The 25992-nt window shown below is 56.9% G+C and overlaps 2 protein-coding genes across 11 annotated transcripts in view; both read right to left on the bottom strand.

Annotated features, from left to right (window-relative positions):
• Positions 1–408: 408 nt before the first annotated feature.
• CASTOR1 (cytosolic arginine sensor for mTORC1 subunit 1) lies at positions 409–11917 on the bottom strand. Of its 8 annotated transcripts, none has more exons than XM_049697750.1 (10): positions 9432–11917; positions 9049–9171; positions 8767–8837; positions 7397–7584; positions 7179–7311; positions 6781–6904; positions 6209–6322; positions 5959–6041; positions 5769–5863; positions 409–4240 (listed from the first exon to the last, which is right to left on the bottom strand). In XM_049697750.1, the coding sequence occupies exons 1-10, from the start codon at positions 9542–9544 to the stop codon at positions 4175–4177; spliced, it is 1110 nt and encodes a 369-aa protein (XP_049553707.1). In that variant the 5' UTR covers positions 9545–11917; the 3' UTR covers positions 409–4174. The 8 variants fall into 8 exon arrangements, with proteins under 8 accessions (XP_049553707.1, XP_049553710.1, XP_033268719.1 ...); XM_049697753.1 differs by having other exon boundaries at positions 5769–5840; XM_033412828.2 differs by lacking the exon at positions 409–4240 and adding an exon at positions 5095–5641.
• Positions 11918–12062: 145 nt separating this feature from the next.
• TBC1D10A (TBC1 domain family member 10A) overlaps positions 12063–25992 on the bottom strand; it is a 30442-nt gene continuing 16512 nt past the window's right edge. For 2 of the 3 annotated variants that reach the window (XM_004283729.4, XM_049697748.1), the window contains exons 2-9: positions 23217–23316; positions 19531–19638; positions 15750–15856; positions 14952–15066; positions 14804–14869; positions 13915–14104; positions 13642–13796; positions 12063–12910 (exon numbers count right to left, since the gene is read on the bottom strand). In XM_004283729.4, the coding sequence (XP_004283777.2) occupies positions 12440–12910; positions 13642–13796; positions 13915–14104; positions 14804–14869; positions 14952–15066; positions 15750–15856; positions 19531–19638; positions 23217–23316 (1312 nt within the window). In that variant the 3' untranslated portion in view covers positions 12063–12439. The remainder of the gene's footprint in view (positions 12911–13641; positions 13797–13914; positions 14105–14803; positions 14870–14951; positions 15067–15749; positions 15857–19530; positions 19639–23216; positions 23317–25992) is intronic. The other variant, XM_033412827.2, reaches the window with a different exon arrangement.

Genomic DNA, 25992 nt, shown 5'->3' with positions numbered 1-25992 from the left:
AAAAAGAATGAAGTACTGACACACACTCCCACCCGGATGCACTTCAAAAAACATCATGCTGAGTGAGAAGGCTGGACACCAAAAGTCACATATTAGATGATTCCATTTACAGGAAATGTCCAGAATACTGAAATCCATAAAGACAGATTGGTGACTGCCAGGGGTTGGGGGAGGGGAGTGGGAAGTGACAGCTAAGGGGTATAAGGTTTCCTCTTGGGGTGATGAAAATGTGTTGGGAACTAGAAAGAGGTGATGGTTGCATAACACTGTGAATGTACTAAATGCCACTGAGGTAGCTATTCACTTTTTTTTTTTTGGCCGTGCTGCGCGATCATGCCCCAACCAGGAATCGAACCCTGTGCTCCCTGCAGTGGGAGCGCAGAGTTTTAACCACTGGACTGCCAGGGAAGTCCCACTATTTACTTTTAAATGGTCAACTTTATATTATGTGAATTTCACTTCAATTAAATAAAAATTTAAGGCAGAGTTAAGAACACGACTCCAGGAAAACCAAGAGGCTGGGAAGCAGGAAGTCGACTCCAAAGGGGCTGGAGAGTCAGAGGGTTTCCCACAGCCCCTTCTGTGTTATTGCCCAGTGAGCACCTGTGCATGGGCTTTTTTTTTTTTTTTTTAATAAATGTATTTATTCATTTATTTTTGGTTGGGTCTTCGTTGCTGCACACGGGCTCTCTCTAGTTGCAGCCGGGGGGCTACTCTTCGTTGTGGTGCGTGGGCTTCTCGTTGCAGTGGCTTCTCTTGTTGCAGAGCATGGGCTCTAGGCACACGGGCTTCAGTAGTTGCGGCACATGGGCACAGTAGTTATGGCTCACGGGCTCTAGAGCACAGGCTCAGTAGTTGTGGTACACGGGCTTAGTTGCTCCACAGCATGTGGGATCTTCCCGCACCAGGGCTCGAACGTGTGTCCCCTGCACTGGCAGGAGGATTCTTAACCACTGCGCCACCAGGGAAGTCCCTGTGCATGGGCTCTTGTCAACTTAGAAAAGGCACACCTAAATTTAAAAGGCCAGGGTATGCCAGCTCAGGACAGGGCCTGGAAGCTGCCTGGAGTGGAGGCTCCTGCTGTGAGGAGAGAGCAAGTATAGGTGAGACACTGGAGGGGGAGGGGGGCCAGGGGTGGGGTGGGGGTGGGGGTGCTGGTCTCAAAGACAGAGCAGGGGGGCTGCGGAAGGCTGGAGACAGGGGAGGGAGGGAGCACACTAGTGCTGGGGAAAATATGCTTCTGCAGCCAGAGGAGAGGGAGACCCAAGCAGGGAGACCAGCGGGAGGTCTGGGGTGGCCACACAGGCAAGGACAACCGTGGGCTGACTCAGGACCCTGGGAAATGGGGGGTGCTGGGCTGCAGAGGGCACTGGGGCTGGGTCACTGCAGAGAGCTCAGGCTGAGGGGCATATGCACAGGGGGACAGAAAGCAGGGCTAGGCTCCCTTTGGGCTGTAGACAGAAGAGGGACAGAGAAGTGGGCAGAGAGGGAAGAGGGAGACGGGAGAGGCTGGGGGGAAGGCGGCCAGGGGCGGAGGGCAGAGGTGAAGAGGTAGGGCTTGGGGGGCTGGGCAGCACAGCCCACCACTCCCCAGGGGACGGCAGGGAGCTGGGCCTTCTGCTATCAGGGAGAGGGAGAGCAGGGGGCCCTGAGGGAAGTGGGTCCCCAGAAGCAAAGTGGACAAGAGGGTGTACACGGGCACAGGTGTGAATGTGAAAACAAAAGATGCAGACGTGTGCACGCACACATGGACATAGAAAAACTGCCCCAGCCACAGACAAAAACAGACACACAGAAATACATGCCACAAATGCTCACACACAGGCATAGATGCACACACCAGCCACACATACACAGGACACATGGAGACACGGAGCCAGGCACACAGCTGATGTTTATAAGAAATTGGATGCATGCACAGCCACAGACATCCAGACCTCCGACATGGAGCCATAAGTACAAGGTCACATGGACACTGAGACACACGGACACTGAGACACACGTGTAGACAGACACACATACACACACTTTCTGGCCAAAACAGACTTGCCTGTAGATGCCCATGAAGGCCTGCACACTGTGAATGCACACACCAGTGCAGCACACCCATCCATGTGGCACCGTGACCAACCCCCTGGGAAGGGAGCTCTGGGCACCCCCATTTAAGATACCCCTGGCTCGGGAACCCAGCACCTGGGCCTGCCTGGGAAAGTGAGACACAAGGCGGGGGCCTGCTGCCCAACGGGCTCACCCAGCCCAGCCCAGGGTCAGGGAGGAGGCAGGGCTACGCCTCACGTGCCCGCCGACACACCCATTGCCACGCACCCATTGCCACCAGCGGTAGACACTCAGTCACCAACGCAGACAGCTGGGATTGAGAGGGATCTTGCAAAATCCTCCTGGTCCCTCAGGGTTCAGCTAAAATATCCCTTCCCCCAGGGAACCTCCCCAGGCCCCTAGGGGCACTATTGACCTTCTTTGTGAATAATGGTTCTGCCATGCCCAGCTGTGCGACCTTGGTTAAGTCACTTCACCCCTCTGTGAAGTGCTTCGTTTCCCCTGTGTAAAAGGGGGATAATGAGAGCGTGTGTTGAGTACATGAATTAATGGAACACACCGCTCCCCTCTCCCACATACGGATGGGGAAGCAGCTTCCCTGGGCTCACAGTCAGTCAGCTGCAGACAGCTGCCCCTCCTTCCTCCTGCTTGGACCAGTCCCACCCGGTGGGACCAGGTAGAACATGGAGAGGGCGTGGCCTTATCCTCCCCTCTACGCAGGAAAATAACCCCGCTCTGGAGCAACTTGGTGAGCGTGGGACCTCACGGCCCTACCCAGCTGGGGTGGGGGTGAAAACCTTAAACCCTGAATTTCTGCTCAAATGCCTTCAAGGAGGGCTGAAGAGGTCACTTCTTCTGTATGAGCATGGAGATCAGAAAGGGTAGAAATGAGCCTGGGACTCTTCACGCCTGAGGTTTGCTCATCTCCCGTCCCCACCCACCCAACAGCCCCCCACCCTGCAGATGCCGGACGTGGGGCTGAGGGGCTGAGGGACTGCGGGCAGGGCCCTCCCCGGGCATGGGCTGCATCTTTCTGAGAACAAGCGCTTAGGCTCCGTGGTCCTCGGCCTCATGCTCAGGAGTGGCCGCGCTGAGGCAGACAGGTGGACTGGGGCTCCAGGTGAGCCAGCAAGTGCCCCCAACCTCAGTTATGAATGACCCAACCCGAGGCCTGGGCTGACCAGACCGACTCCCTTTTCCCTAGAATTCTCTGGAGCCTGGGTGGACAAGGAAGTGGTTCTGCAAGTCCCCCTCCCCTGGCCCAGGACAGCTCAAGACCTACCTGTCAGACAGCACCCAGCGCATCAGCTGTGCGAGAAGGCCAGGGTCATATCCCCTTCCCAGAGAAGCTGTGTTCTCCAGGCACTTCCCAAGCCCTGTGCCCCAAGCCCTGTGCCCCAACCCCAGGGAGGTCTCAGTCTCCTGCACTCCCTGAGCAGGTCTCCCCATCTGTAACCTGCCAAGAAGGCCGCGAGCCGGCCCAGTGACCCCCAAGGACCCTAATGCCCTGGGAGCTAACAATTCCACACACAATTGCATGCGTGTGGTGGAGACGCAGGTGGACATGCTGGCCTCTAGGCCTGGGCCTGAGTTGTACCAGCCCACCGGGGCAGGCCTGTGGCCTCGTACCCAGCCCAATCCCACGGGCAGTCGCAAGATCTAACCATTGCCAGGTTAGGACCCAGTGGGGGGGATCAGGTGAGACCTCACACACTTGGAAAACTGGGATGACAGAAACACCCAAATCAGGCAGTGACTCACAAACTGACAGACAGATGGACAGACCCCCAGAGCTGGACGTGCGGCCAGGAGCTCTCTAGCTACAGGTCAGGCAGCCCCAAGAATTCTGGTTCTAAAATCCCCATCTCAGCCCAGGACATCCCTCGAGCCAAGGCCCAGGGCGGCCCCTCCAGGGAGAGAAGCAGGACCCTCCCCAACCCAAAGACAAACTACAAACAAACACCCCCTTCCCAGGGTCCAAGGGTATAGGATCCTGAGGGAGTTGCCTCCTAGGTCTCAATGCACTCGGGGAAACGGAGGCCAAGGGGAAGGGGCTGGCCCAGGGCGCCCGACCGCCACTCACCGGGCTGGGCTGCGCTCCCTGCTCCTCTGATCTTCAGCCCCCAGGTTCCCAGGGGCAGGGTGGGCGCACTGCCAGAGGTCTGGACCCGTTCTGGCTTTTCTGGGGAGCCACCACGACCTCTGAGTACGCTGAAGTCACACCCTTCTCCCCTTCCTGAGCGCGGGCGGGTCTGGGCTGAGGGTACCTGATAACCTCCCCAGCACATCTGTGGGGCCCCATCGGGCCACAGCGGAATCCCAACTCACAGAGCAGGGAGGTGGCCCCTCTGTGACAGGAAACCCCGGCCCAGATGTGCAGAGCCTCTGGCCCCAGCGTGCAGCCATCGAGGGGAGAGGGGGCTCCAGGTGGCCTCCAGGCCCCTGTCCTGTCCCCCCAGCCAGGGGAAGCCCAGTGTACAGACTCCCAGGTGTACACTCTGACTGGCCCCCTCCCACCCCTGCTCCAGGAGAGCCCTGGTTGCAAGAACTGACTGCTCCCGTGAGGGACAGAAAGAATTCAGGCGTGGTCCAAAAGAAAGCAGGCAGCAGCCTGAAGGAGAGGTGCTTTAGGGCTCCCCTCCTTGAGGGGATTCTGCAACAGGCCAGCCACACCCAAGGTCCAGGGAGGCTGGGGGACCCCCAGACAGGAGGGTCTGGGAGTCTCTTCCCTGTTCTGAACCTTCTGGGCTGTTCAGAAGCAGCAAGTAATGAAGAGAAAGCCTGGACCTCAGAGTCAGGCAGCCCTGGACAGGAATCACGTGACCCTGGCTAAGTCACTCCACCTCCCAGCGCATAGGTCCTTTGTCTGGAGAACAGCGATAGCTCATCTACGCTCTTGAGGTGAGAACTGAGGGAGGTGAGGCCCGGAGCCGGCAGAGCGGGGAGAGTCCAGGACCTCAGGCAGAGGGGCCCTGGGGAGCTGTGGGGCAGGCATGGCCAAGGCCTGGACAACCCCAAGGACCACAGCCTGGCCTGCTCACTACAAGCTCTTTATTAACAAGTTGATTAAAAAAGAAGAGAGATAGAGATGTAAAAATACTTTTTTTGGAGGCCCCAGGAAGGGAAGGCACTGTCAGAATTCACTTGGCCAGGAAAGGCAACAGAGCCAGAGGCAGAAGGGAGATCAGGCCTTCTGGGGAGCAGCCGGCCCACCCAGGGCGCTGAGAGGGGGAAGGCTCTGGCCTCAGGCAGGGAATGTGCAAATGCCGAGGCCCCGCAGGGAGTGATGGGTTGAGGGGCTTCCTGGAGGAAGCCCTGAGCACCGTGTTCCCCTGCGATGGGCAGACACGCGTGTCCACGTGAGAGCCAGTGTCTGCACGCAGCTTACATACACAGAGCGGAAGGAGGAGTCCCCCGACAGGAACATCCCAGAGCTTGAGTAAAAAGCTTTGAGAAGTCTCTGGAAGCTTGAGGACAAGGGGAGAGCCTGGAGGCTGCTGTTCCCCTCAGGGCCTCAGGAGCCCAGACCCTCCTGCCGATGCTGGAGGACCTTGATGACACTGCCAATGCCATCCTCAGGAACCTGCAGGCAGGTGGACAGAGGGAGGGGTCAGGGCTGCCCAACTTCCTGGGCCAGCTGGGGCCACCTCCTGCCACCCCACCCCCTCAGCGTCCCTCCAGGGGCCCTGGCCCCAGCCAGCAGTGCTCACCAGGGCATGGTCAAAGTTGAAGGTACTGATGTAGTAGGCGGAGATGTCGGCCGCAGCCAGGGGACCTGCGATCTGGGCCACAATCCCACACTCATCTGAGGGTTGAGGAGAGGTCCATGTGGATCGCCCTGATCCCCACCCCCACCCCCAGCCCTTCCCAAGCCCCCGACACATGAGGTGCAGCCCTCACCAAAGCCCAGGGGCTGTCCGCCGATGCGCACCATCCTCCACAGCTCCCCTGAGGAGCTGGTCAGCAGCAGGTCACTGGGGAACCTGGGGAGGCAGGTGGGCAGTGGGCAGGGCACCCCTGTCCCCTCCTTGCCCCACTATGAGCTCCCTGGGCAGGTCAGCCTGGTGACCTCGGAGTCTGCCGCTCTACCCCCTCCCTCCCTGGGGCTGACTTAGGGCCTGTGGCCCACCTAGGGTCAGGGGTCACATACTTTTTCTGCGTTTCAGCATCCATGACAATGGAGATGTAGCCCTCAATGAGGGAGAAAGCAAAGAAGGTGATGGAGCTGGATCCAGGACCACCGGAGGCTGCCTCCTTAGGGGGACTGGGGAGGGAGAGTAGGCTCAGGTGCTCTGTCCACTCCACCTCCCTGTTGGCCTCCACACCTGGGAAGGGACTGGCACAACTGGCCCTGGGCAGACCCTCCTGTCCCTGGGCCACTTTCTCCCCTTCCAAGCACCCTGACCTCCTGCTGGTGTAGGTGGGGATGGGGGAAGATGATGAACCCTGCTTGTGCCAAAGACACAGAACCCAGGGCCGGAGGGCCTGCCAGGGCACAGCTCAGGGGTGGCTCTGCCCACACCAGAGGGGAGGGCTCCAGCTGCGGCATCAGGACCTTGCCTGAACCTCAGTGCACGATACATGTGCATCGCAGGCTGCCAGGAACCCCAGATACAGAACAGGGCACAGAATCCGCAGAACCAAGGGATGGGCGGAAGGTGGTGGGAAAGAGCACGGGGAACAAGATATGAGGACAAAGAGACAAACGCAAACAAGGCCCACCTGTGTGAATAGAAGAGGACATCAATGAGGGTGGTGGCGATGGCTGGCAGCGTCTCAGGGTCCAGCGTGAGGACACAGAAACGGTTCTCTGGGCTCTGGATGGGATGGACCGTGGGGCTGGGCCCTGCTCCGGAGGGACAAGGTGGTGGCAGGTGAAAGGGCGACTGTGGGCTGCGACGCCCCCTGGTGGCCAGCCAGAGAGGAGGCCTGGGCTGGGTGCTGGGTCACGGTCTACATGCAGGTACCTGCCTGAGTTTTCCTGGCCCCATCTCCCTATCTTATGAGGGGGTCAGTGTCAGCTGGTCTCCCTAAGCCCACAGACCCACCTGCACAAGGGAAGGGGCCCAGTGGGAAGAGGAGCCCCTGCCCAGGCCTGGGTGTCAGAGGGCGGCCCTCACCATGCTGGGCACGGGGAAAGCCGTTGCTGGAATCATCCCTGGCAACGGGCACAGGCTCCCCGCCCACCTCTCGATAAATGTCGAACTCCTGGGCCAGCGTGTGGATCACCACGGACAGGTCCTGCTCTCGCACCTGGGCCACAGGAGATGGCACAACACATGGGTCCCCAGGCACCCATGCCCACCCTGCCCCGCACCAGCACCTGCAGGAAACTCACCAGGATGAAGTCTGTCTGGTAGGTGGACAGCATCAGCACCGACACGTGGTGCTCGGCCAGCGGTGCAATTACTGAGCGGGCGATCTTGGTGACCCCAGCAGCCTGCACTGCTGCGCCACTGTGGGATGACACGTTCAGCACCAGCCACGTGGCCTCAGCCACTTGTAGGAACTCAGATGGGGGCAGCTCTGTGGGGCAGGGGGCACATGCCCAGTCAGGGCCTACAGGGCTGGACCCTGCCCTCAGTTTCCCTGTCTGAGCCTTGGAGAGTTCTACCAAGGTCAGGTCAGGTCTGGAGACTGGAGCTGTCTTCCTCCCCCAAGTTCTGCTCCTGAGACCTGCATGTCTGCAAGGACTGAGAGGTGCTTCAGGTGTTGGCCTGTCAGGGATTGTAACTTCCCAGTTAAGATCGGAGCTCCAAATCCAGACAGAGCTGGGTTCCAATCCCAGCCTCACCATTTACTTTTTGCTGATCTGGGGCAAATGATTTAACTTCTCTGAGCCTTAGTTTCCTCCTCTGTAGAATGGGATGACAGTGTCCTGTGGGTTCACAGATGCCTTATACCACATGGCACCACCAGGGGGAGCCAGCAGACCACGTTGGCTGGGGGACGCCCTTCCCTCTGAGCAGACCCAGACTTTTCTGCTGCACAAATAGGGAAACTAAGGTCTGAAGTGGTGCTATGCGGGATGGACCAAGCCCCAGTTGGCTGGCCTGAGGCTCCAGGCCTGTCAGGATGGGTCAAGCTGGCAGGAGTAAAAGGCAGATGTCAGCTCCAGGGACCAGGGAGGGACCAGGCTGGCGTCCAGTCCAGAGCAGGGGCCACAACCAGGCGGGCTGCTAATCGCCCAAGCACAGCTAGGAGGCCGGCCAGGATCCTGCCCTGGGCTGGCTGCCTGCATTCCTTCCCCAACCCTCAGACTCCCGGAGTCGCCAGACCAGTCCAGGAGGGGGTGACCCACACCAGGGAGAGAAGTCCAAGGAGAAATAGTCCAAAGGCAGATGGGGGTGGTGGTGAAACAGCCACAGAAACCCGATTCTTGCTCCAGAACTGTAACTGAGGCCCTGTTGCTGGCCTGCGGCTGCTAAGTGTCCTCCACACACAGCCCCATTATAAAGCCCTCGTGGGACCCTATAAGATCAGAACCGTAACTATACCCACTTTACATAAGCGGAAACAAACAGCTCAGAGAGGGGAAGTGACTTGCTCAAGGGCACACAGCCAGTGAATAGTGGAAATGGATTCGAACCCAGATCCATCCTCCTTCAAGGCCCCAGCTCTTGCGACCTTGGATCCTAACATTCGGTGAGAATCTGGCAAAGAACGCAGTTTCCTTCCCCTACTCCCCCTCCCCAGCCCAGCCCCCACCTTTGAAGCCCTCCTCGTCCACCATGAGCGTGTAATCCTCGGGGGTCTCCGTCAGGCTGAAGAACTTGCACCTGGTTGGGGGGCGGGGGCATCTTCAGCCTGGGTGGGGCGGAGGGGGCGGGTAGACCCCCGCCGGGCACCTCCCTGCCCCCTCAAGCCTCAGTTTTCTCCCCAGGACAGTGGGGTGTGTGCCCCATCTCCGGAACTGCGGACTCCTTTCCGCCTCCCCGACCTCTGCAGGAGCCCCCTGCCCCTCCATTCCGGGAAGGAGGAGAGGCTCACCCGCGGCGACAGTCCCGCAGCGTCGGACCTTGGGCCCCCAAGACCAGCCCCTCTGACCCGATGGGAGGCATCTGTAAAAAGCTCCCCGCGGTCGCCAGGAAGGAATGCCCCCACCTGACACCACTAGGAGTTAAGCATTGACCATCCCAGGCTGTTTGCGCCTTAACCGGCCCTGGGAGGGGGCCTCACGGGGCCGGATAGGCGGCGGTCCCAGGGAGCGTAGGCCCAGGCCGGATGGCGGCCGGGGGCGGGGGGAGGGAGGGTGGCAGAGAGGGCTCTCCCCGCCTGCTGTCGCTGGCCCCGCGGCGGTCCTAATCTCCCGACCCCGTCCCAAAGCGACAGTGGAGCCCACCCCCATATGTGCCCCGAACCCGGGCTCGCACCGGCTTCGGCGGGGCAGGAAGAGCAGCTTGATGAGCGGGTGGGTGTAGAGCCAGAGACCGGGGCGGGCGAGGCTCAGCACCCGCACCCGGTGCTCTAGGATGTGCAGCTCCATCGCTGCCCGCACGGAGCCGACCCCGCTGCCAACCTGGCCCAGGCCGTGCTGGGGGCGGGTCGGTGGGGGCGGTGCCGGGGGGCTTAAAGGAGCCGGTGGGCGGCCGAGTCCACGCCGCCACCTACGCCAGCTCCCTGACGGCCACGCCGTTCGGGACGGGCGGCCAATCCAGGGTGGCCACGCCTCCTTCTAACGCCGGAGCCACACTCCTCTCCTTCCAGCCCGCCGAACTCCGCCCCTGCTGCCTCCTCCCCCTCGTCAGTGGCTCGGGAATCACCCTCTGACCCCACCCGCGTCGAGTCCTCTAGGCCCAGCCCGTGCCTCGCCCCCTCTCCGGGCTCCGCCCTTTCCGTTGGACGCCCGCTGCGGTGGGGTCCGGAGCCAGCGGATGCTTGGGGTCATTTCTGTCCTTGGGCCCGCATCTTATGATTAATTTCACTGAGCCTTGGAGGGCCACAAGACGAACCGGGGCTGGGCTGGGACAGAACGCTGCCCCCAAACCCGTGGAACACGGAGGGGTGGGGTCCACTGTGCAGCCCAGGCGACCCTGTGGTTCTCAGCCAACAGTGTCCTGGCGTCTTTCCCCCTCCTTCCTCTCATGGCTCAGCATGGTGCAGGGCCACCAGAGCTGGCTGGGGTGGCGGAGACAAAAGACCCCCAGCAAGGGCTGTCCAGGACTGGTGTTGATACGTACCCCTCCGTGCTTTGTGAACCCTGTTAGTGGACTGACAAGGTGAAACCTAACCTGGACTTGGTGGCCCCCACATCTGTTCCTCTCACCCAACTTTCAGAAAAGGGAGGGCTCCAGCCACCTCTGAGCAGCATGCTGTGGGGTAGGGAGCTGAGGGTGGCCAGGCCTAACACTTGACCAAAACTCAAACTTTGGGGGAACAGGGCTATGCATCTGGGGCTCACTGGGTACTCAGCTCTCAGCAGAGACTTAAGCCTGCAGTCATTAGCAGAACTTACGTGGCCTGAGCACATCTAAACTTGCTTCATGCCCAAGCAGACCCCCCCAGCACTGGCAGACACCCCAGATCTGAGGCTTGATAGTGCCAACTTGGGCTCATTTCAACATTAGGGCTGGCCTCCTCAGGTCTACGAAAACCCCAGTGCTGAGCAGGCACCAGCACACCTAGGCTGGCTCCTAGCAGGATGGAACACGCTCCAGGGGCCCTTGTCTGGCCTGAGCGTCTGCAGGCCTCAGATGCGAGGCTTTGAACCAAACAGGTTAAAGCAGGCCTCAGGTCTGATTGGGATCCAGCAGGCCTGAGCAGGCCTCCTGCCTGCTCGGGGGCCTCTACTGTAGGCGAATGAAAGTGGGGCAGCACCTTTCCCGCTGGACTCTCCGGCATGGTGGATCCCAGTGGAACACTGAAGCCACCACATCCTGGCCAGTCCCCTGGAGGGCCAGGGGGAGGGGAGTGTCCTCTGAACCCCTCATCTCGTTGATGGCAGGTGCAGATGGGGTAGGGAGCCACAGGGGTGAGGGGTAGGAGGTAGGATGTGGATCGCTTGCTCTGACAGGTTCATGCGACCCTTGACCTCCTCAGGCCTCAGTATCCCCAGCTGTACCAGAACAAGATGTTCCAGGCTGAGGCCCTGCAATGCCTAAAAGCTCCCAGGGAGGCTCTACTCCTCTCTCTCCCCCCTCCCCCATGGCCTGGCCCAGCTTGGTGGCCTGCCAGGAACAGCCACTATTGTTTGACTGGAAAAGCTGCTTCCTCAGCAGAAGGGGGGCCTCTCCCAGGGACACCCTGTCCTCGCCCTTCTGGTCATCAGTTGTGACCACAGTGCCTGCATGGGTCCTCGATGGCAGAGTCCGGTCACCCTAGTCAGGAGAGGTAGTGAGGGGCTCTGGGTACAAATCTGGATCAGCTTCATCTTTCCCACTCAGCTCCTCTGTTTCCTCATCTGTAAAATGGGGATAATAATAAAGCCTACCTGATCAAACACGTGACACAACCAGTGCAGCCAGGCATATTATAAGTGCTCAGTAAATGGCAGGCGACCTTTTATCACAGATCCAGATTTCGCCCCGCACCCCTCTAACTTTGATGGAGGCCTGGGCTGAGCATGTGAGGGCATTCATGATCACCCACCCTTGGCACCAGCACCTGACCAGAATGAGCACTCAGTACCTTACTGGGGCCCGAAGTGGCATCCAGGCCAGCCCTTGGAGGAGGAAGACCCTGAAAGGACCTCCTTAAGGAGCCCCTCCCCTTCTGTGATGGGTAGGTATCAAAGCCTGGGAGCAGGCCCTGCTTTGCCCCAGCACTGGTGACCCTCCCTCATCCATGGCAGATGGTGGCCATGGGGCAGAGGGGATGGAGTAAGGGGATACAGGGGCCAGGAAGAAGGGCTGGCCCTAGACCTGGCATCTCCTCTGGCAAAGGTACTTCTCAGAGAGGTTCTAGTGCTGGGCTGTGACCAGGATGGGGGGCTCTGGAGGGTGTGCAGGAGAGATGCTGAGCACCAGGGTTGGCACCCCCTTCCCAGTCCCTAGCTGCACAGCAGCTCTCTATACAAGCGTTGTTTTATTTCTGTACAAAACCATGTTTCTATTTTACACAAAGAGCACCCCACCCTTTTCCCCTCCCTTTCCCCTCACGTCAGTGCCCTAGCCCTGGGGAGCATCCCCTCAGGAGGCGGGTGCTGAGTGAGGCCCCACCCATCGGCCCTCACTTCTGCCTGCCCCAGCTGGGCCGGCCCGAGCTCCACTCTGGAGAAAATAAATAAGGAGGCTCAGGCAGAATCTGTGCTGGGCCAGCTAGACTCTCTGCCGCCCAGGGGCCAGGCAGCCAGGCCCTCAGAGAGTGGGCAAGCCCTGGAGTGTCAGTCCGTGAACCGTGTAGGTGTGTGGAGACCCCAGCCCAGGGGCCTGAGCTGCCAGGGTTACAAGTAGGTGTCCTCACTCTCCTGGGACGTCAGGCTCTCCTGGGAGCAGTGGTAGGCTGAGTCCTGGGGAGCTGAGTCTTGGGGGTCCTGGTAGACCGGGTCCTTTGGGTGCACATCCCGTGGGGGACATGCGTCTCCCGCAGCAGCTGCCACCTTGGCTTGACTTGGGGTCGGGGGCTTGTCCCACTGCCCACTCGCCTTCGCCTGCTTCCGTTGCTCCTTCTGGACCTGCTTGGGCGGCTTGTACTTGCCTTTGGAACCAGGGAGGGGGGCATCTGGGGGCAGGCGGATGGATGGTGAAGGTTGCAGGGTGGGCCACGGGCCTGGCTCTGCCTCCAGGATGGCCTTGGCACCGTGCAGCCTGGGTGGAGAGTGGCACTGCAACTCACCCCGGGTATCCTGCCAGCGCCGCAGCTGGATGAGGTGCTCACGCTCTATCTGACGCTCTGTCACTGGCAACTCTACCACCTGTGGGGGCAATGACAGGCGGGTGGGCACCAGGAAGAACCTTCCCTTTCTGCGTCCCAGCCTGGGCCCCTGCTCTCCCTCAGCTCCCCAAGCCCTGGTCACTAAAGGCTGACCACGGGAAGGGTGGCGGGTCTGGACCCTGTGGTGGTCACAAGTCCCAGAAGTGAGTGCCAGGTGAGCCAGGCACTTGAGACCCATTGCCTTAGAGGAGAAAGCTCATGAGTCCACTTGCCTAAATATGTGTCACCTCATTACAGCCCCAGAGAGACAAAAATCCACAAAAGAAAGAAAAAAAGGCTGGGACTTTGGTGGTGGTCAGTGGTTAAAACTTTGCCTTCCAGTGCAGGGGGTCCCTGGTCGGGACCGCTTCCCTGGTTGGGAAGCTAGATCCCACATGCCTCGGGGCCAAAAAACCAAAATATAAAACAGAAGCAATATTGTAACAAATTCAATAAAGACTTTAAAAATGGTCCACAAAAATAAGAAAAGAAAGCCAAGGCCGTGGTTGTAGGGCCAGGGAGGATGCGGGTGGTGGGTTGCACCTACTTTTATTCCCTAGAACCTAGGCCTGTTCCCCCTCTTCTTGTTCAGACAGAAGAATGGGGCCTGTCCACACTGCTCTGGGCTGCTGAGCACAAGGCCTCAGGGGTAGAGGGCTACCAGGCCCCCCGCCAAAGGGCCCTCAAGTCTCCCCCTCCCTCCCGGTGGCGAGGGGAAGGTGTGGGCTGTACCTCCTGGACCAGGAAGGCCTCCTGCATGATCTTGGGGCTGAGGCTCCGCAACCGCTCGATGGTCTCATACTGGCCTTGGCAGGCTTTGAGCTTCTCAGGGGAGCCCAGTGCGTGCTTCAGCAGCACCAACCCCACCCGGAAGATGATCTTGACTCCTGCATGGGGGAAGCGGGCAATGAGTGCAAGGGGTCCTTTAGAGAGTTTCTCTGGAAACAGAGGCCTCCTGTGGGCTGGGCTGGGGGCAAGGGTGCTCCCCTGAGCCCAGCCCAGTACCTTCGCAGAAAAACATGTCCCAGACACGCAGCACGGAGCTCCAGGGCAAGGTACGCGAGAAGGCACACATGAACCACTCTGTCATGTAGAGCAGCGGGTCGATCTTCTGCTGGCTGAGGTGCTTGTGGGCCACGGGAGACACCTTCTGTAGCAGCGAGAAGAGGATCTCCCCATCCAGCTGGATGGCCTCCTGGGGGGACAGTGAAGCCACAGGGCCATAACCATGGGCCCACAGCAGCCAGGGCGGGAACTACGCCCAGCCCCAGCTCCAGGCAGGCATCCATTCGTTCCTCAGGCGGCTAATGTTGCAGGGTGTCAAGCTCATGCTGGGTGCTGGGATACAACAATGAGCCAACCAGACACAGCTAAGTCCCCCTCATGGGGCATGTCGTGCAGAGGGCCAGACAGACATGAATTACAGAAGCAATGAGACCAGAGGGAGGGAAGAGGGAGGGGGCTGAGTGACCAGAACATGGCAGGAACAGGAACACTGGGGGAGCGTGTGCCGGAGGTGCCACCTGTCAGAGTCAAGGACAGCTCCGGAGGGCTGAAAGCTGAGGGAAAAGTAGAGTTAGAAGTGGAAGGAAAGGGGCAGAGGTTTAAGCCTATGACAAGGCCGAGGCAGGGAGGAACTCGGTGCACTGGAGGAACAGCAATCCTGCCCAACAGCCTTGCAGCTGGAGGCAGCAACGGAGGGAGTGTGGGACTGATGAGGCTGGAGCCTGGGAGCCCTGACCCTGGCAGGCCTTGGGACTTCAGCCTGAAAGCAACAGAAGGCTGGGAAGGACTTAAGCGGGGACAGGAATGGCTTAGAGAGTTAAGGCCTAGACAAAGGGCATCCAGGCTGGGGCGGGTCTGAGGCCAGGGCCCAGGCCCAGCAAGTACTCACCAGTTTCTCACTGTAGTAGCCGGGCAGGTACTTCTCACAGATCTGCACCAGGCACCAGAAGGCTTGCTGTGGGCAAAAGAGACGTGAGGCCTTGCTGCTGGCTGTTCCCTGCCCGCCAGCCGCTTGCCCGCCCGAGGCCTGGTGGTACCTCAGCAGGCATGTGCATGAGCAGGACGGCGGCGATGGGCGCCTGGGCCTGGCAGTAGCCCTCCTCAGGTCGGTACAGTGTGTAGGCCTTCAGCACACGGAATAGGTCCTGCTGGCTGTGGAGAGGCCAAGCGGGGCAGGAATGACAGGTGTGACTCTGCCACCCACTACCCTCACCTGTGCCCCACCAGATCGGACCTGTCTCAGAATTGCACTTCCCTGGAGAGGGATGTGACCTGATTGTGGTCACCAAGGGGTCAGTCTCCCACTGTAGCACATCGACTCTCACCTCCCCCATTTGACAGGTGAAGGCAGCGGCTCAAAAAGAAAGCAGGGGTCAGGGCCAGGGCAAGATGCCAGATACAGGGTAAGGATGTGTCTGGGTTGGAAGTGTGGGCCCCTCACTCAGCAGCTGTGGCCTCTGAGTCAGACCAGCTTTGTTCCAGATGTCTGTCTTGGTCCCAGGGCCTGGCTTGCCATATCTCTCCTCTCCTACATACCCTCTGCCCACCCAACTCTCTCTATCCTTCTTTCTCCCCACCAAAACCTGTTTCCAGAAGAAGGCAAGGCCAGGCAAGCCCTAGCACTCTGGGGAGTAAATGATGAAGTTGCCCCAGACATAAGAGGAGAAACTAAGAGGACCCATCAGACTCAAACCAAAGAGGGGAAACTAACAGTGTAGTTTGGGGCCCCCAACTCCTGGGACCCCAAGATACCCTCAAACTCATTTTACCTCCTCTCTCCCCCTGAGGGAAAGGGCGAAGAGCCACCTCCAGCCCACAAGGCCCAGCCTGCTCACCCATGGCCCCCCCGGGACACAAACATCTCGTGGAAAGGGAACTGCCGGTGCAGGTCACGCTCAATCACATCCAGCCACTTGGGGTCCCCAGGGGACATGTCCAGCTCCTGGAAGCAAGGTCAAGAGCATCTCTTAGGAGTTAGGGATGGCTAGGAGGATACAACTGTCCCAGGTTTTGGAGGAGCACCCACCACCAGGGAAAATGTCCACCTGATCCCATCAGAGACTGGGTCTTCCCAAGGACAAGTCAGAAAGCTTGGGCAGGGGCAGAGACAAGCAGAGCAGAGTCCTGGAAACCCTGACAGGTGATCCAGGCTCCAGGAAGACCAGTGTGGGTAAGAGTGTCCATCATAGCTGTGGCTTGAAATAACCTCTAGGCACTTCATTCAGGACTCAGACACCTTATGTTACACCCTTAAGATGGAAGGCGACTATCAAAGCAATGGCTACCACCTGGAAGCACCACTCTGAGCACAGTTTAAGACGGCACCCGTGGGCCTCACTGACTGTCCTCCTCAACCCCCAAAAGGCAGGTCCTATCATTACACTGTTCACAGATGAGGAAACTGAGGATCAAAGAAAAGCTACTTGCCCAATGCCTCGTGGTTAGAAAAACGGTGTTGCTGGGCCTGGAAGCCAGGTTGACTCAGAGCTGTCAATCCCAACTCCTCTGCTGCCCATCTCCCTGTACAAGTGGTGCCACATATTCAGGAAGGTGTGTGTGTGTGTGCCCTGCTGCACTGAACACTGTAATGACACCTGTCAAACCATTAGCCTTGGAGCTATCTCTGGGTGCTGGGGTTTCAACAAACTTTTACTCTTTTCTTTGAACTTCCGTGAGCATTTTAGCATGAGTTCCATTTATAAAAACAAAGCTACTACACACAAAACAGTCACTACTGGGCTTCCCTGGTGGCGCAGTGGTTGAGCGTCCGCCTGCCGATGCAGGGGACGTGGGTTCGTGCCCCGGTCCGGGAAGATCCCACATAACACGGAGCGGCTGCGCCCGTGAGCCATGGCCGCTGAGCCTGCGCGTCCGGAGCCTGTGCTCCGCAACGGGAGAGGCCACAACAGTGAGAGGCCCGCATACCACAAAATAAATAAATAAATAAATAAAAATAAAAAAATAAAAAAAAACAGTCACTACTTGGTCATTTGAAATGTTCTATATCTTGACTTGCTTGTTGGTTACATGGGTATTTATTATTTGTCCAAACTCTGAACTGCATGGTCAAGATCTGTGCATTTTACTTTACGTAAGTTCATACCTCAACTTTAACCAAAGAAAGAAAAAAATCAACAGGAAGGAAACCTAGAGGGCTGAGCAGAGAAGCAGACAAAGTACTCATAGCCTGCCATGCTGGGAAGTGTCAGGAGAGGCCCCCAGGAGGAAGGCTGGGTCCTCAGCAAACACATGGATGGGTGTAGACCCAGGTACCTGCCCAGCAGGTGACTTCATATAAGTCCCTTTTGCCTTTTGTGCCCCCTCAGTGGGGGTGTCCCAGCACTGAAATATGGACCCTCGGGTGCCAGGTAACTTGACATGAGAGAATAAGTACTGAGAGAAAAAGCTGACGCAGTGCTGGAGGCTGGAGGGTGGAGGGAGGGGCCAGGCGCTTCCACGGAGGGCCCTGGAGCAGGCACATGGATGAAGAGGTGGACGTGCAACCTGTAGAGCCCCGCACACCCTCAAGATGGGGGCCTGTGTGTGTCCTATGCACCCTGCAGGTCAGGCCCAGGGCTGGATACTGTCTGAGTACAATGCAGGTTTGCTTTTGTCGGAGGGAGAGGAGGGTCCCACAAGTTCTCCTGAAGGTTCCAGTGAGGTGGGGACCTGGGAACCCAAAAGGTCAGTTGCTAGGATATGCTCACCGGCTACCTCACCAGACCAAGGCACTCGGCCACACAGGGGTGGGTGAGAAAGGAAAAGGTGTAGCTGAAGGGCCTGCAGGGAGAAAGGGTACGGGGAATCAAAGGCAGGTGTGGGCCACTGGGGATGATGCAGGTACCGCAGCCCCCAGGGAGCCTGCAGGCGCTGGCGCCATTGTGAAGTGAAGCCAGAGAAGAAAACCAAGTAAGAAAAAGGCTGGAAGGTCCTGCTCTGCCTAAGGAAGGAGGAAGAAGTAGCAAATGCTGAGAAGAAGGAGCCACCAGGGGCTGAGGAACCTTCCCTGACAGCTGAGGTTGGGGTCAGCTGCCTGGGTCTGTGGGGGAGCACAGGAGCAGGATATGCTGCCACCACCAGCCCCATCACTGCACCCTTGCCTCTGGGCTCTTGTGCCCACAGCAGCCAGAGGGAGCCTCTCATCCCTGTCCACTTCCTCTACCTCACCCACAGGCAAAGTCCTTCCAGGTGTGTTCACAAACCACTGTTCTGGCCCCCAGGACTGCTTTGGGGACCCACCACTCAGCTTCAGAGCATCTTGAAGGCCTTTCTTGGCAAATCTACCTCCTCCCACAAGCAACCTTCAAGACCCCACAGAGGTGGTCAATTCCTCTCTGGACGTACCACTCCCCAGACATGTAAAGCACAGAGAACTGCGTGCTCCGCTGCTCACACAGGATGCGTTCATGTCTGCTAACTGTGGAACCAGGAGGCTGACTGGGCCACCCAAGTCTTGGTTCTCATGCCTGTGCTCTGGCAGCCAAAGGTAAGCTATGGGCTTGGGGTGAGACTCCCACCCCTGAACCTCCCACTCTGCCCAGAATGCAGCCCCCTGAAATGGAAGAGATGGAAGACTCTGGAGTCCAGAGGCCACCTGAGTGGGGCACAATATTGGTGCTCTGTGGGACAGTCCAATCGCCCTGATTCAGGTCTGACCCCGGCCAGACACTCCACCAACCCCTGATCCCCCGGGGCCAAGTGCTGCCAGCAAACAGCTTTCACCTCCTCCAGGTCAACGGCAGAAACTCTAGGCTGCCCTGCCTACTCTTCTCAAGGAACAGGTTTGGTGGCACAGGAGTGTTCACTGAAGCATGAAGCATGTCAACAAAGAGCTGGTGGCTGGCAGCTCTGTCTCATTGCCTGTTACCAGCTCCAAGAGCCTGGGAGATACCCTGATGCCTGGGGCCAAGTCTGGCAGGTGAGCCAGGGCAACCCCGGGGAAGCCAACTGACTCCCCTAGTTCCCTAGAGGAGCAGGCTAGAGGAGCTGCCCAGCCCACGTGGGCCCCAAGAAGCCCCATGAATGGCGGTGGTATTCTTCACACTGGCAATCATGGAGCCAGGGGGCAGCAGGAGGGGAAGGCATGGCTTCAGAGGGTAACCTCTCTGACCCTGACTGGCTTCTAAACTATAAGGATACTGGTTTGGCTCTGCCATCCCTAGTGCAGACAAGCCCATAAGCAACACAGGTGAACCATGTCTAGCTGGCTTGGACAAGGCAGCAGAAAGAGTAGAGGACGGGAGGCCAAGAGGTGTTAGGGTTCTGTGGCCCTGCTGGGCAGGCCCCCAAAGGCCCAGAGCACAGGGCCCAAGGCAGTCTGGGAGGTGGCCCACTGAGTCCAAGAGAGCAAACCTGGGCGGTTGTCAAGAGGAAGAGCTGGAAGTGGGGAGCTTCAAATCTGTCCATCCCACTGAGGCCTTCTCAGGGCTGGAACCTCAGATGAGCAGTACCCCCAGGAGTCAGAGACTGACCAGGCCTGGCAGTCAGGCTCTTGACAAGTGATCTCATCAATCACTCATACTGCTGAGGTCCAGGTGAGCACACAGAGGATCACTGCCACGCAAAGGAAGTCAAGAGACGAAGAAGGGAGGACAGGGTGAAGGAAGGGCAACTCACGTCAAACTTTCCAGGGTTCTGCTGCAGCTTCACCTTGCCTCCAGACAGGTATTGCCAAGCACGGCCCCGCAAAGAAGGTGGGATGCCCTTCTGGCACCGCAGACGGATCTGAAAGTCAAAACGAGGGCTGTGCCTATGCATCCCACTGGGCTGCTCCCCCAGAGGCTGTGTGCTAGCCCACCCCTTCTGCTGGTGCTTGTCAGGCCTTCAGTGAGCATGTCAGCAAGAGCCGAAAAGGGGAGAAAAGAGGACTTCTCCCCTGTTGCTACAATATTGCAATCAGATATGCTGCCACCAGGTGATGGCAGAGTCCCCGTGTTCCCTGGTCCAGTGATAACACAGGTATTCTTTTTATTTTTTGACCACGCTGTGCGGCTTGTGGGATCTTAGTTTCCCGACTACCAGGGATTGAACCCGGGCCCTCAGCAGTGAGAGTACGGAGTTCTAACCACTGGACCGCCAGGGAAGTCCTCAACACAGGTATTCTTGAAGTCTACCACAGGATTATGAATCCCCATCACTATTTACTGAATCAAAATGGAACCATACAAGTTAGAGGATCCCCATGGGATGTCACCAGGAAGGGATCTGCACAATGTGGAACACAGCTCAGCCACAGGGTGAGTAGCTCACGAGATGACCCAGAATGTGCCCAGACACATGGCCTGGGCACTTTCATGGGAGTGTTTGTTTAAGCAGCTATGTGGCAGGACACATCCGGCCTAGAGAAAAGACCTCAGCAGAATTCAGAAGGAAGATGGGAGCTGATCAAAATGGCTCCCTCTTTGTTTGGTCAAGAATCCCCTCTCTTCTGCTCTCCCTGACCCTAAGCTCCCAGGATTACCAGACCGCGGCCGAGGCAGCTGGCCTGGGTACAAGTCCTGATTCCAACCCTTGCTAAATAAAATGGCACAGGCTTTCCCCACTACTCACAGCGCTGACCTTACTTAGCCAATCACTTCTCATCAACAGTAAGATCAAAATGATAACAACTAGGATTCTATTAGAAGTGGGGTGGTGGCAGGGGGGACATGCCTAGCCTGACACAGTCTGAATTCAATAAATGATGGCTTCATCTCCACCCCTCCAATCCCAGAAGGATGCCTGACACAGAAGCCCTGGGCCTCAGGCTCTCACCTAACTAACTTCCCCTCACCTGGAAACCCCCTCAAAGAGTCCCAATGGAAGCTCTCAGAGGAGGGAGCACAGAAGGCCCGGGCTTCCTGATGACCAGCACAAACAAGGCAAAACTTTCCAAGGGTCAGAGAGAGTCAAGAACCAGGAAGGAGACAGGCAGACAGGCTGAGGGCAGTAGGGGAAGAGCAGAGTGGCTGGTCATAGGAGCCAAGTTGAGCTTCTGGGACTGCCTGCCAAGTGGGGAGAGGAAGGGAGCAGAAGGAAACTGCCCCAGACTCCACGAACAGTTTCCTGCTGCTGTGGGACAAGGGTCTCCTGAAGGAAGCCGCTTGGTCTGGGCAGGCTTTGGCAAAGGGAGGCCCAGAGCCACAGGCCCTTTAGGCCCCCCTAGGGCCAAGCTCAGCTGGAGCCAGCCCCCACATATCACAGCCCTATCATACTTGGCCTGCCCCAGGGGAGCCCAGGAATACCTTCAGTCCACTAAGTTCTCAAAGAGGCCGCACCCTCACCCAGGCCCAAGGCTGGGGAGGTGGGGATGGAGAGCCAGGAATACAGCCAGCCTTTCCCACTCTGGCCTCTGGAATCCTCCTCAGCACAGGGGTGTTGGCGATCATAATCTCCTCCTTAAGGAGGAGGCAAAGGTGGGGATCAGCAATGATAAAGCTAGAGACAGTGCTCAGCAAACAGAAAGCACAAGGGATTATCATTATCTGAGGTAAGGCCTTAGGAAAGGAGAGATGTGAAGCCACACCCAGCCTGCTGAACTCCAGGAGGGCAGGGCCAAACTTTGAGCAGAGCCCTACAGGGGAAGACAGAATTCCAGCTAGAGCCTGCCTCCCTGCAGGGCCTGGTCCCAGTCCTGGGGACTCAGGATAAGTGCAGTGGGTCTGGATCCACTTCCTGTTGCAGGTGTTGTCCTTCCTGTGCCACAACTTCCTGACCATGGGGAAAGCCTAAGCCTGCGCAGCAAGGCAGTAAGAGCTCCCAGGGCCAGCACTGCAGGAGAGAAGCAGAGGGCTAGGGCCTCTGGGGAGGGGAGGGTGCAGCCTCCTGCAGTGGCCCCTGCTGGGCAGAAGTAGCCTTGGCCTCTAACCACAGTGCCAGGGAAGCAAAGGGGAAGAGGAAGTGATGCTGGCTGCTCTGCTGAGAGGAGCTCCCCAAGGCTCCCCTCTGGAATCCCCATCTGCGAGGGAGGCTGGGGTGAGAATTCCACAGCCATCTCCCTGCCAGCCAGTAGTCACCACAGCAGACAGTGGAGAGGGAGCTGAAGCTCAGCATAAAAGCCCGAGAACTGAGGAAGCAGGAAAACTGACCCCAGAGTCAGGCAGGAAGCAGCTGAAGAACAGTTGCTCTAAAAAAAATTTTTTTTTAAAGTGAAAGTTTTTCTATATTAGCAAAAAATGAATGCCCCAAAGCCCACATAGAACAGCAAGAAAGAGCCCTGGCCTGGGTGCACCTTTCCTCCCATGGGCTCAGGGCTTTACAGTAGAAGCCTTGCAACAGGATTGTTATTCCCACTTGACCAGGGAAACTGAGGCTGAGAGGGTGAAGTGACTCACCCAAAGTCACACAGCTAGCCACAGGCACGAAGAGAGGGAGGCTGTGGGGCTGGGCCCAAGCCGTTATGTGACCTTCGGTCCTGGGCTTTCTGCGAAGCCCTGCAGCCAGCTGTGCCAGCCTGGAGACCAGCATGTCAGCAGACAACAGCAGGCCAGCGGGGTCACTGTGCACTGGGTACTTGTGCAGAGAGACCCAGCTGTGGGACTGTGGACAGGCCTCCGCTAGGCCAGGGAGTAAGTAGACCCTGTTGAGGTAGACAAGAGTATCAACACGTACATGTGGTGGGCAAGGATGTTCCTACTGGGTGATAGAGCTAGTGCCTAAATATAGCCCACTAGAAAAGGACCACAGGTTATTTTCATTTTTATAAGACCATTAAACTGTGAGGTTACTTTTCTTTCTTTTTGCTTTGTCCAAGGGGTTAAGAGGGAACTCATCAAATTAATCTAGAGGGTAAAGAAGGCCCCTTATTGTGGTGGTGAAGAGTGCAGGCACTAAAGTTAGACTGCCCGGGTTCAAACCTTGATTCTGTAACCATCCATAAAGTGCGGATACTACCACCACCAATCTCACTGGGGTGTTGTAAGGATTATCCAAGTCAAGTGCCCAGCACACTGCAAGTGTATAACATACATTGGCTATTATTAGTGTTATAAAGTCCTCCCTGATAAGTGGTGAGCAGCAGTAAGGACTTCCCCCAGGAGAGCTGAAGAAAGCTGCCTGAAGGGCTTTTGGCTAAGAGCGGCTTTGAAGTTTGACTCCAGGACAAAGTTCTGTGAGTGTCTGAAGTCATCTAGGAGGACCAAGTGAAACCTGGGACCTGCCCTCCAGCCAGCTTCTGTCCCCATTTCCAAGCTGGCAGGTGGGGACACCTAAGGCAGCTGGCGGTTGGAGAAGCTCCTGCTCCTCCAAATTGATGCAACTCTTCCCTCTTTACTTCCTCCCCGAGCTGTGACTCCCAGCCTGAGGCCCAAGGCCAGGACCCTCACCTTTTTGTGCTTCTTGGCCATCCACTTGTCCCAGTTGTTGAGCATGTCCAGCCATTTGGACTCCCTCTGCCTCAGCACCTCCAGGGGGACTTCCTCTAGCCTGTGGAGCAGAGGGCAGGGCCTGTCAGAGGTGCCAAGAGAAGCAAAGGCCCTGGCTAAGGCCCCAGCCACCAGCCTGGTCGGTCTCCATTCCTCCCCCTGCCCTCCATCCCTGCAGTTCCCTTTGGAGCTGCTAACTCATGGACACCCTAACACAGATGCGAGGGAATGCAGCCCCCTCCCTGGAAGGCATAGGCTGGAGAGATACTAGGTTCAAGTGCTCAGTCCCCCAATGCATCAAGGGGCCAGGAGTCACCGTGCCTCTCTGGGGCAGAGGCCTGAATGCCTGCACCTGTGCACCACAGCAAAGCATTCCCATGCTGGGTCTGTCCCGATAAATAAGCCTCTTTGCAGGGCCAGCATGCAAGGTTCAGAGCTGGATGAAAAAACTAGTCAAACAAGTACAGAAATAACATGCTCACCTCTGCACTCTACAAAACTAGTTACTCATAGTTTCCCCAATTATGCCCTGGCCCTTTCCCACCTCTCAACCTTTGCTCATGCCAGTCCCTTTGCTGGAATGCTCTCTGACTTGTCTCTACCTATCAAAATCCTAAATATACTTCAAAGCCCCACCAAATGCCACTTGTGTTTGTACATCTACTAACTGCAGTTGTCACAGCTACACAGGCATTGTTCTAGGGCCAGGGTACCTGACCCTAGAAGCACTCCTAGAAGAACTCCTGTGACAAAAACAAACTCCCAGCCCTCCTACTGGCCTCTGAATGCCCGCTAGAGCTGGTGGGGAAAACAGCTCAGCATGAAGACCCACGCCAGGCAGCACCAAAGCAGCTGAGGTAGGCTGAGGCGAAATCCCTGGCTTAGAGGGCGCTTCAAGTGAGTGAGCTTCTTCCAAGGAGTGAGACCCTGGAAATTCCTGAGTTCACGTAACTAAGGGGCAAAGAGAAGAAGGAGACTAGTGTTTGTAGGCTGCTTCCTTATTTAGCCTACAGAGCAATATTGGTAAGAAAACAACACCGAAAAAATATATATATGTGCACTTCTCTACACACACATACACACTCTCTTAAAATTATTTTTAAAGTAGTGGATTATGGATCTTTTAAATTACTTTTTTGTGCCTTTTTTTTTTTTCAGTTAAAAAAGTACTGACATTATTGAGAGGCAAGATACCAAGGGAGGGTATATTGCTTAGAGTCAAACAGCAAATCAGTGGAAGAACCCAGACTCAAATCAAAGTCAGATCCTAGTCAAGTGCCTGCACTCAGTGCTGCCTGACCTCCCAGGAAGGAGCTGCCTGACCTCCCAGGAAGGAGTTGAGGCACTCAGGCAGCTGGGAGGAGGCTCGCAGGAACAGGACATGGTGGGGCTAGAGTTTGGCCCAGGCCTTGATTCTCTGATTCTATTTCTCCCAGAAGGAAATGCACTGCTCTAATTTTTACTGGTTGGAAGAGCAGAGGGAGGGGCCCTGGCAGAGCAAAGGTCCCCAGACACAAAAGGGCAGGTCCTCTTCTTAAGTGTTCTTTATCTGGAGAACTGCACAGCCCTGAGAGCAGCCTTGGAGCTGAACAGCCAACGAGAGACAAGAGCCTTGGGCAAACTTGGCCCCTTCTACACAGGGACACAGGCTACCACCCTCTGGAACTGCTGACTCTCTCACCACCTACAGACAGAACCAGGGCACAAGGATACTCTCCTTCCTATCCCTCCCCATAGGAGAAAACCTGAGACCATACCTTTAGATCAGGTAAATTACAAAGGAATGTAAATTATTCATATCTCCAGGCAGCCCCCAAAACACCCAGGGAGCGGAAACCAAAGGCCCAGCATCACAGGCAAGGTCCCCTCCCATCACCTACAAAGTACTCACTTATACAAGTCAGGGGATGAGCCTTCTAGCTGACTAAACAAAAGCGGTACCCACACTGAGTTAACAGGAAGTGCTGGCAGTTATGGATGTGGATAATATCTGATCCAATCCCTCCCTAGAGCAGATGAGAAAATGGAGGCTCATAAGAGGGCAAGGCTTTCGCCTGAGATTACCAGTTTCCAGAGAATTCCCATCTGATTAAATATACACCCATTTGATACCTCAACCCTCCAGTCTGTCTTTATTGATAAGATCTGACAGCAGGGCCCTAGAGATACCCATTCTCCCAACTACCAATACACAGGAGAACACGTTCAAGTTCGGTGTTCTTTTAAATGATTCCAGATAACAGCTTTGGCAGTTTCAAAGCCCCAACATCAAACCTCAAACCGGAATTTCAAATGGGTACAAAACAAACAACCATATTTCCTGGATTCTAAGACACTATTGATTTTAAACTACACCACTGATTTGGTAAGATCTGCTCAGAAACAAACAAAAAACCCACCACTGCTTTAAATGTACATGTCAATTGAAAGATCCATTTTGATTTTTAAAATCTTAAATTGGGAAAAATCTGAGGAAATATGGTCATTTGAGTGCCTTCTCCAACAGCAGAGGAGTTTAACCCACCTGGAGAGGGTGGGAAGGAAGACACTAGAGGTCTGGAGGTCTGGTTGAACGGAGCACTCAGCACTTTACATGCTCTCTAACTACAGGTAAACTTCTCTTTACATACAGGATGTGTGCCTGAAAAGCTGCAGGCTACCCATTTTTTAAAAAATCAGAAGGTTCACATACCCTTCAGTCTGGTCAGTCAGGATCTCAGAAGGCATCTGATCAGAC

Source organism: Orcinus orca, chromosome 15, assembly GCF_937001465.1.
Source record: "Orcinus orca chromosome 15, mOrcOrc1.1, whole genome shotgun sequence".
Classification (NCBI taxonomy): domain Eukaryota; kingdom Metazoa; phylum Chordata; class Mammalia; order Artiodactyla; family Delphinidae; genus Orcinus; species Orcinus orca.
This window is presented reverse-complemented; position numbering and strand designations above follow the sequence as displayed.

What these genes read in the sequence shown, in the direction of transcription:
- CASTOR1 (XM_033412828.2), bottom strand. Translation starts at nt 9,544, where the DNA reads ATGGAGCTGCACATCCTAGAGCACCGGGTGCGGGTGCTGAGCCTCGCC. An exon ending in CTGCGGGACTGTCGCCGCGG is followed by an intron (nt 8,838 to 9,048) that starts GTGAGCCTCTCC and finishes CCCCCCAACCAG; the next exon opens with GTGCAAGTTCTTCAGCCTGA. An exon ending in GATGCTGAAACGCAGAAAAA is followed by an intron (nt 6,042 to 6,208) that starts GTATGTGACCCC and finishes CTGCCTCCCCAG; the next exon opens with GTTCCCCAGTGACCTGCTGC.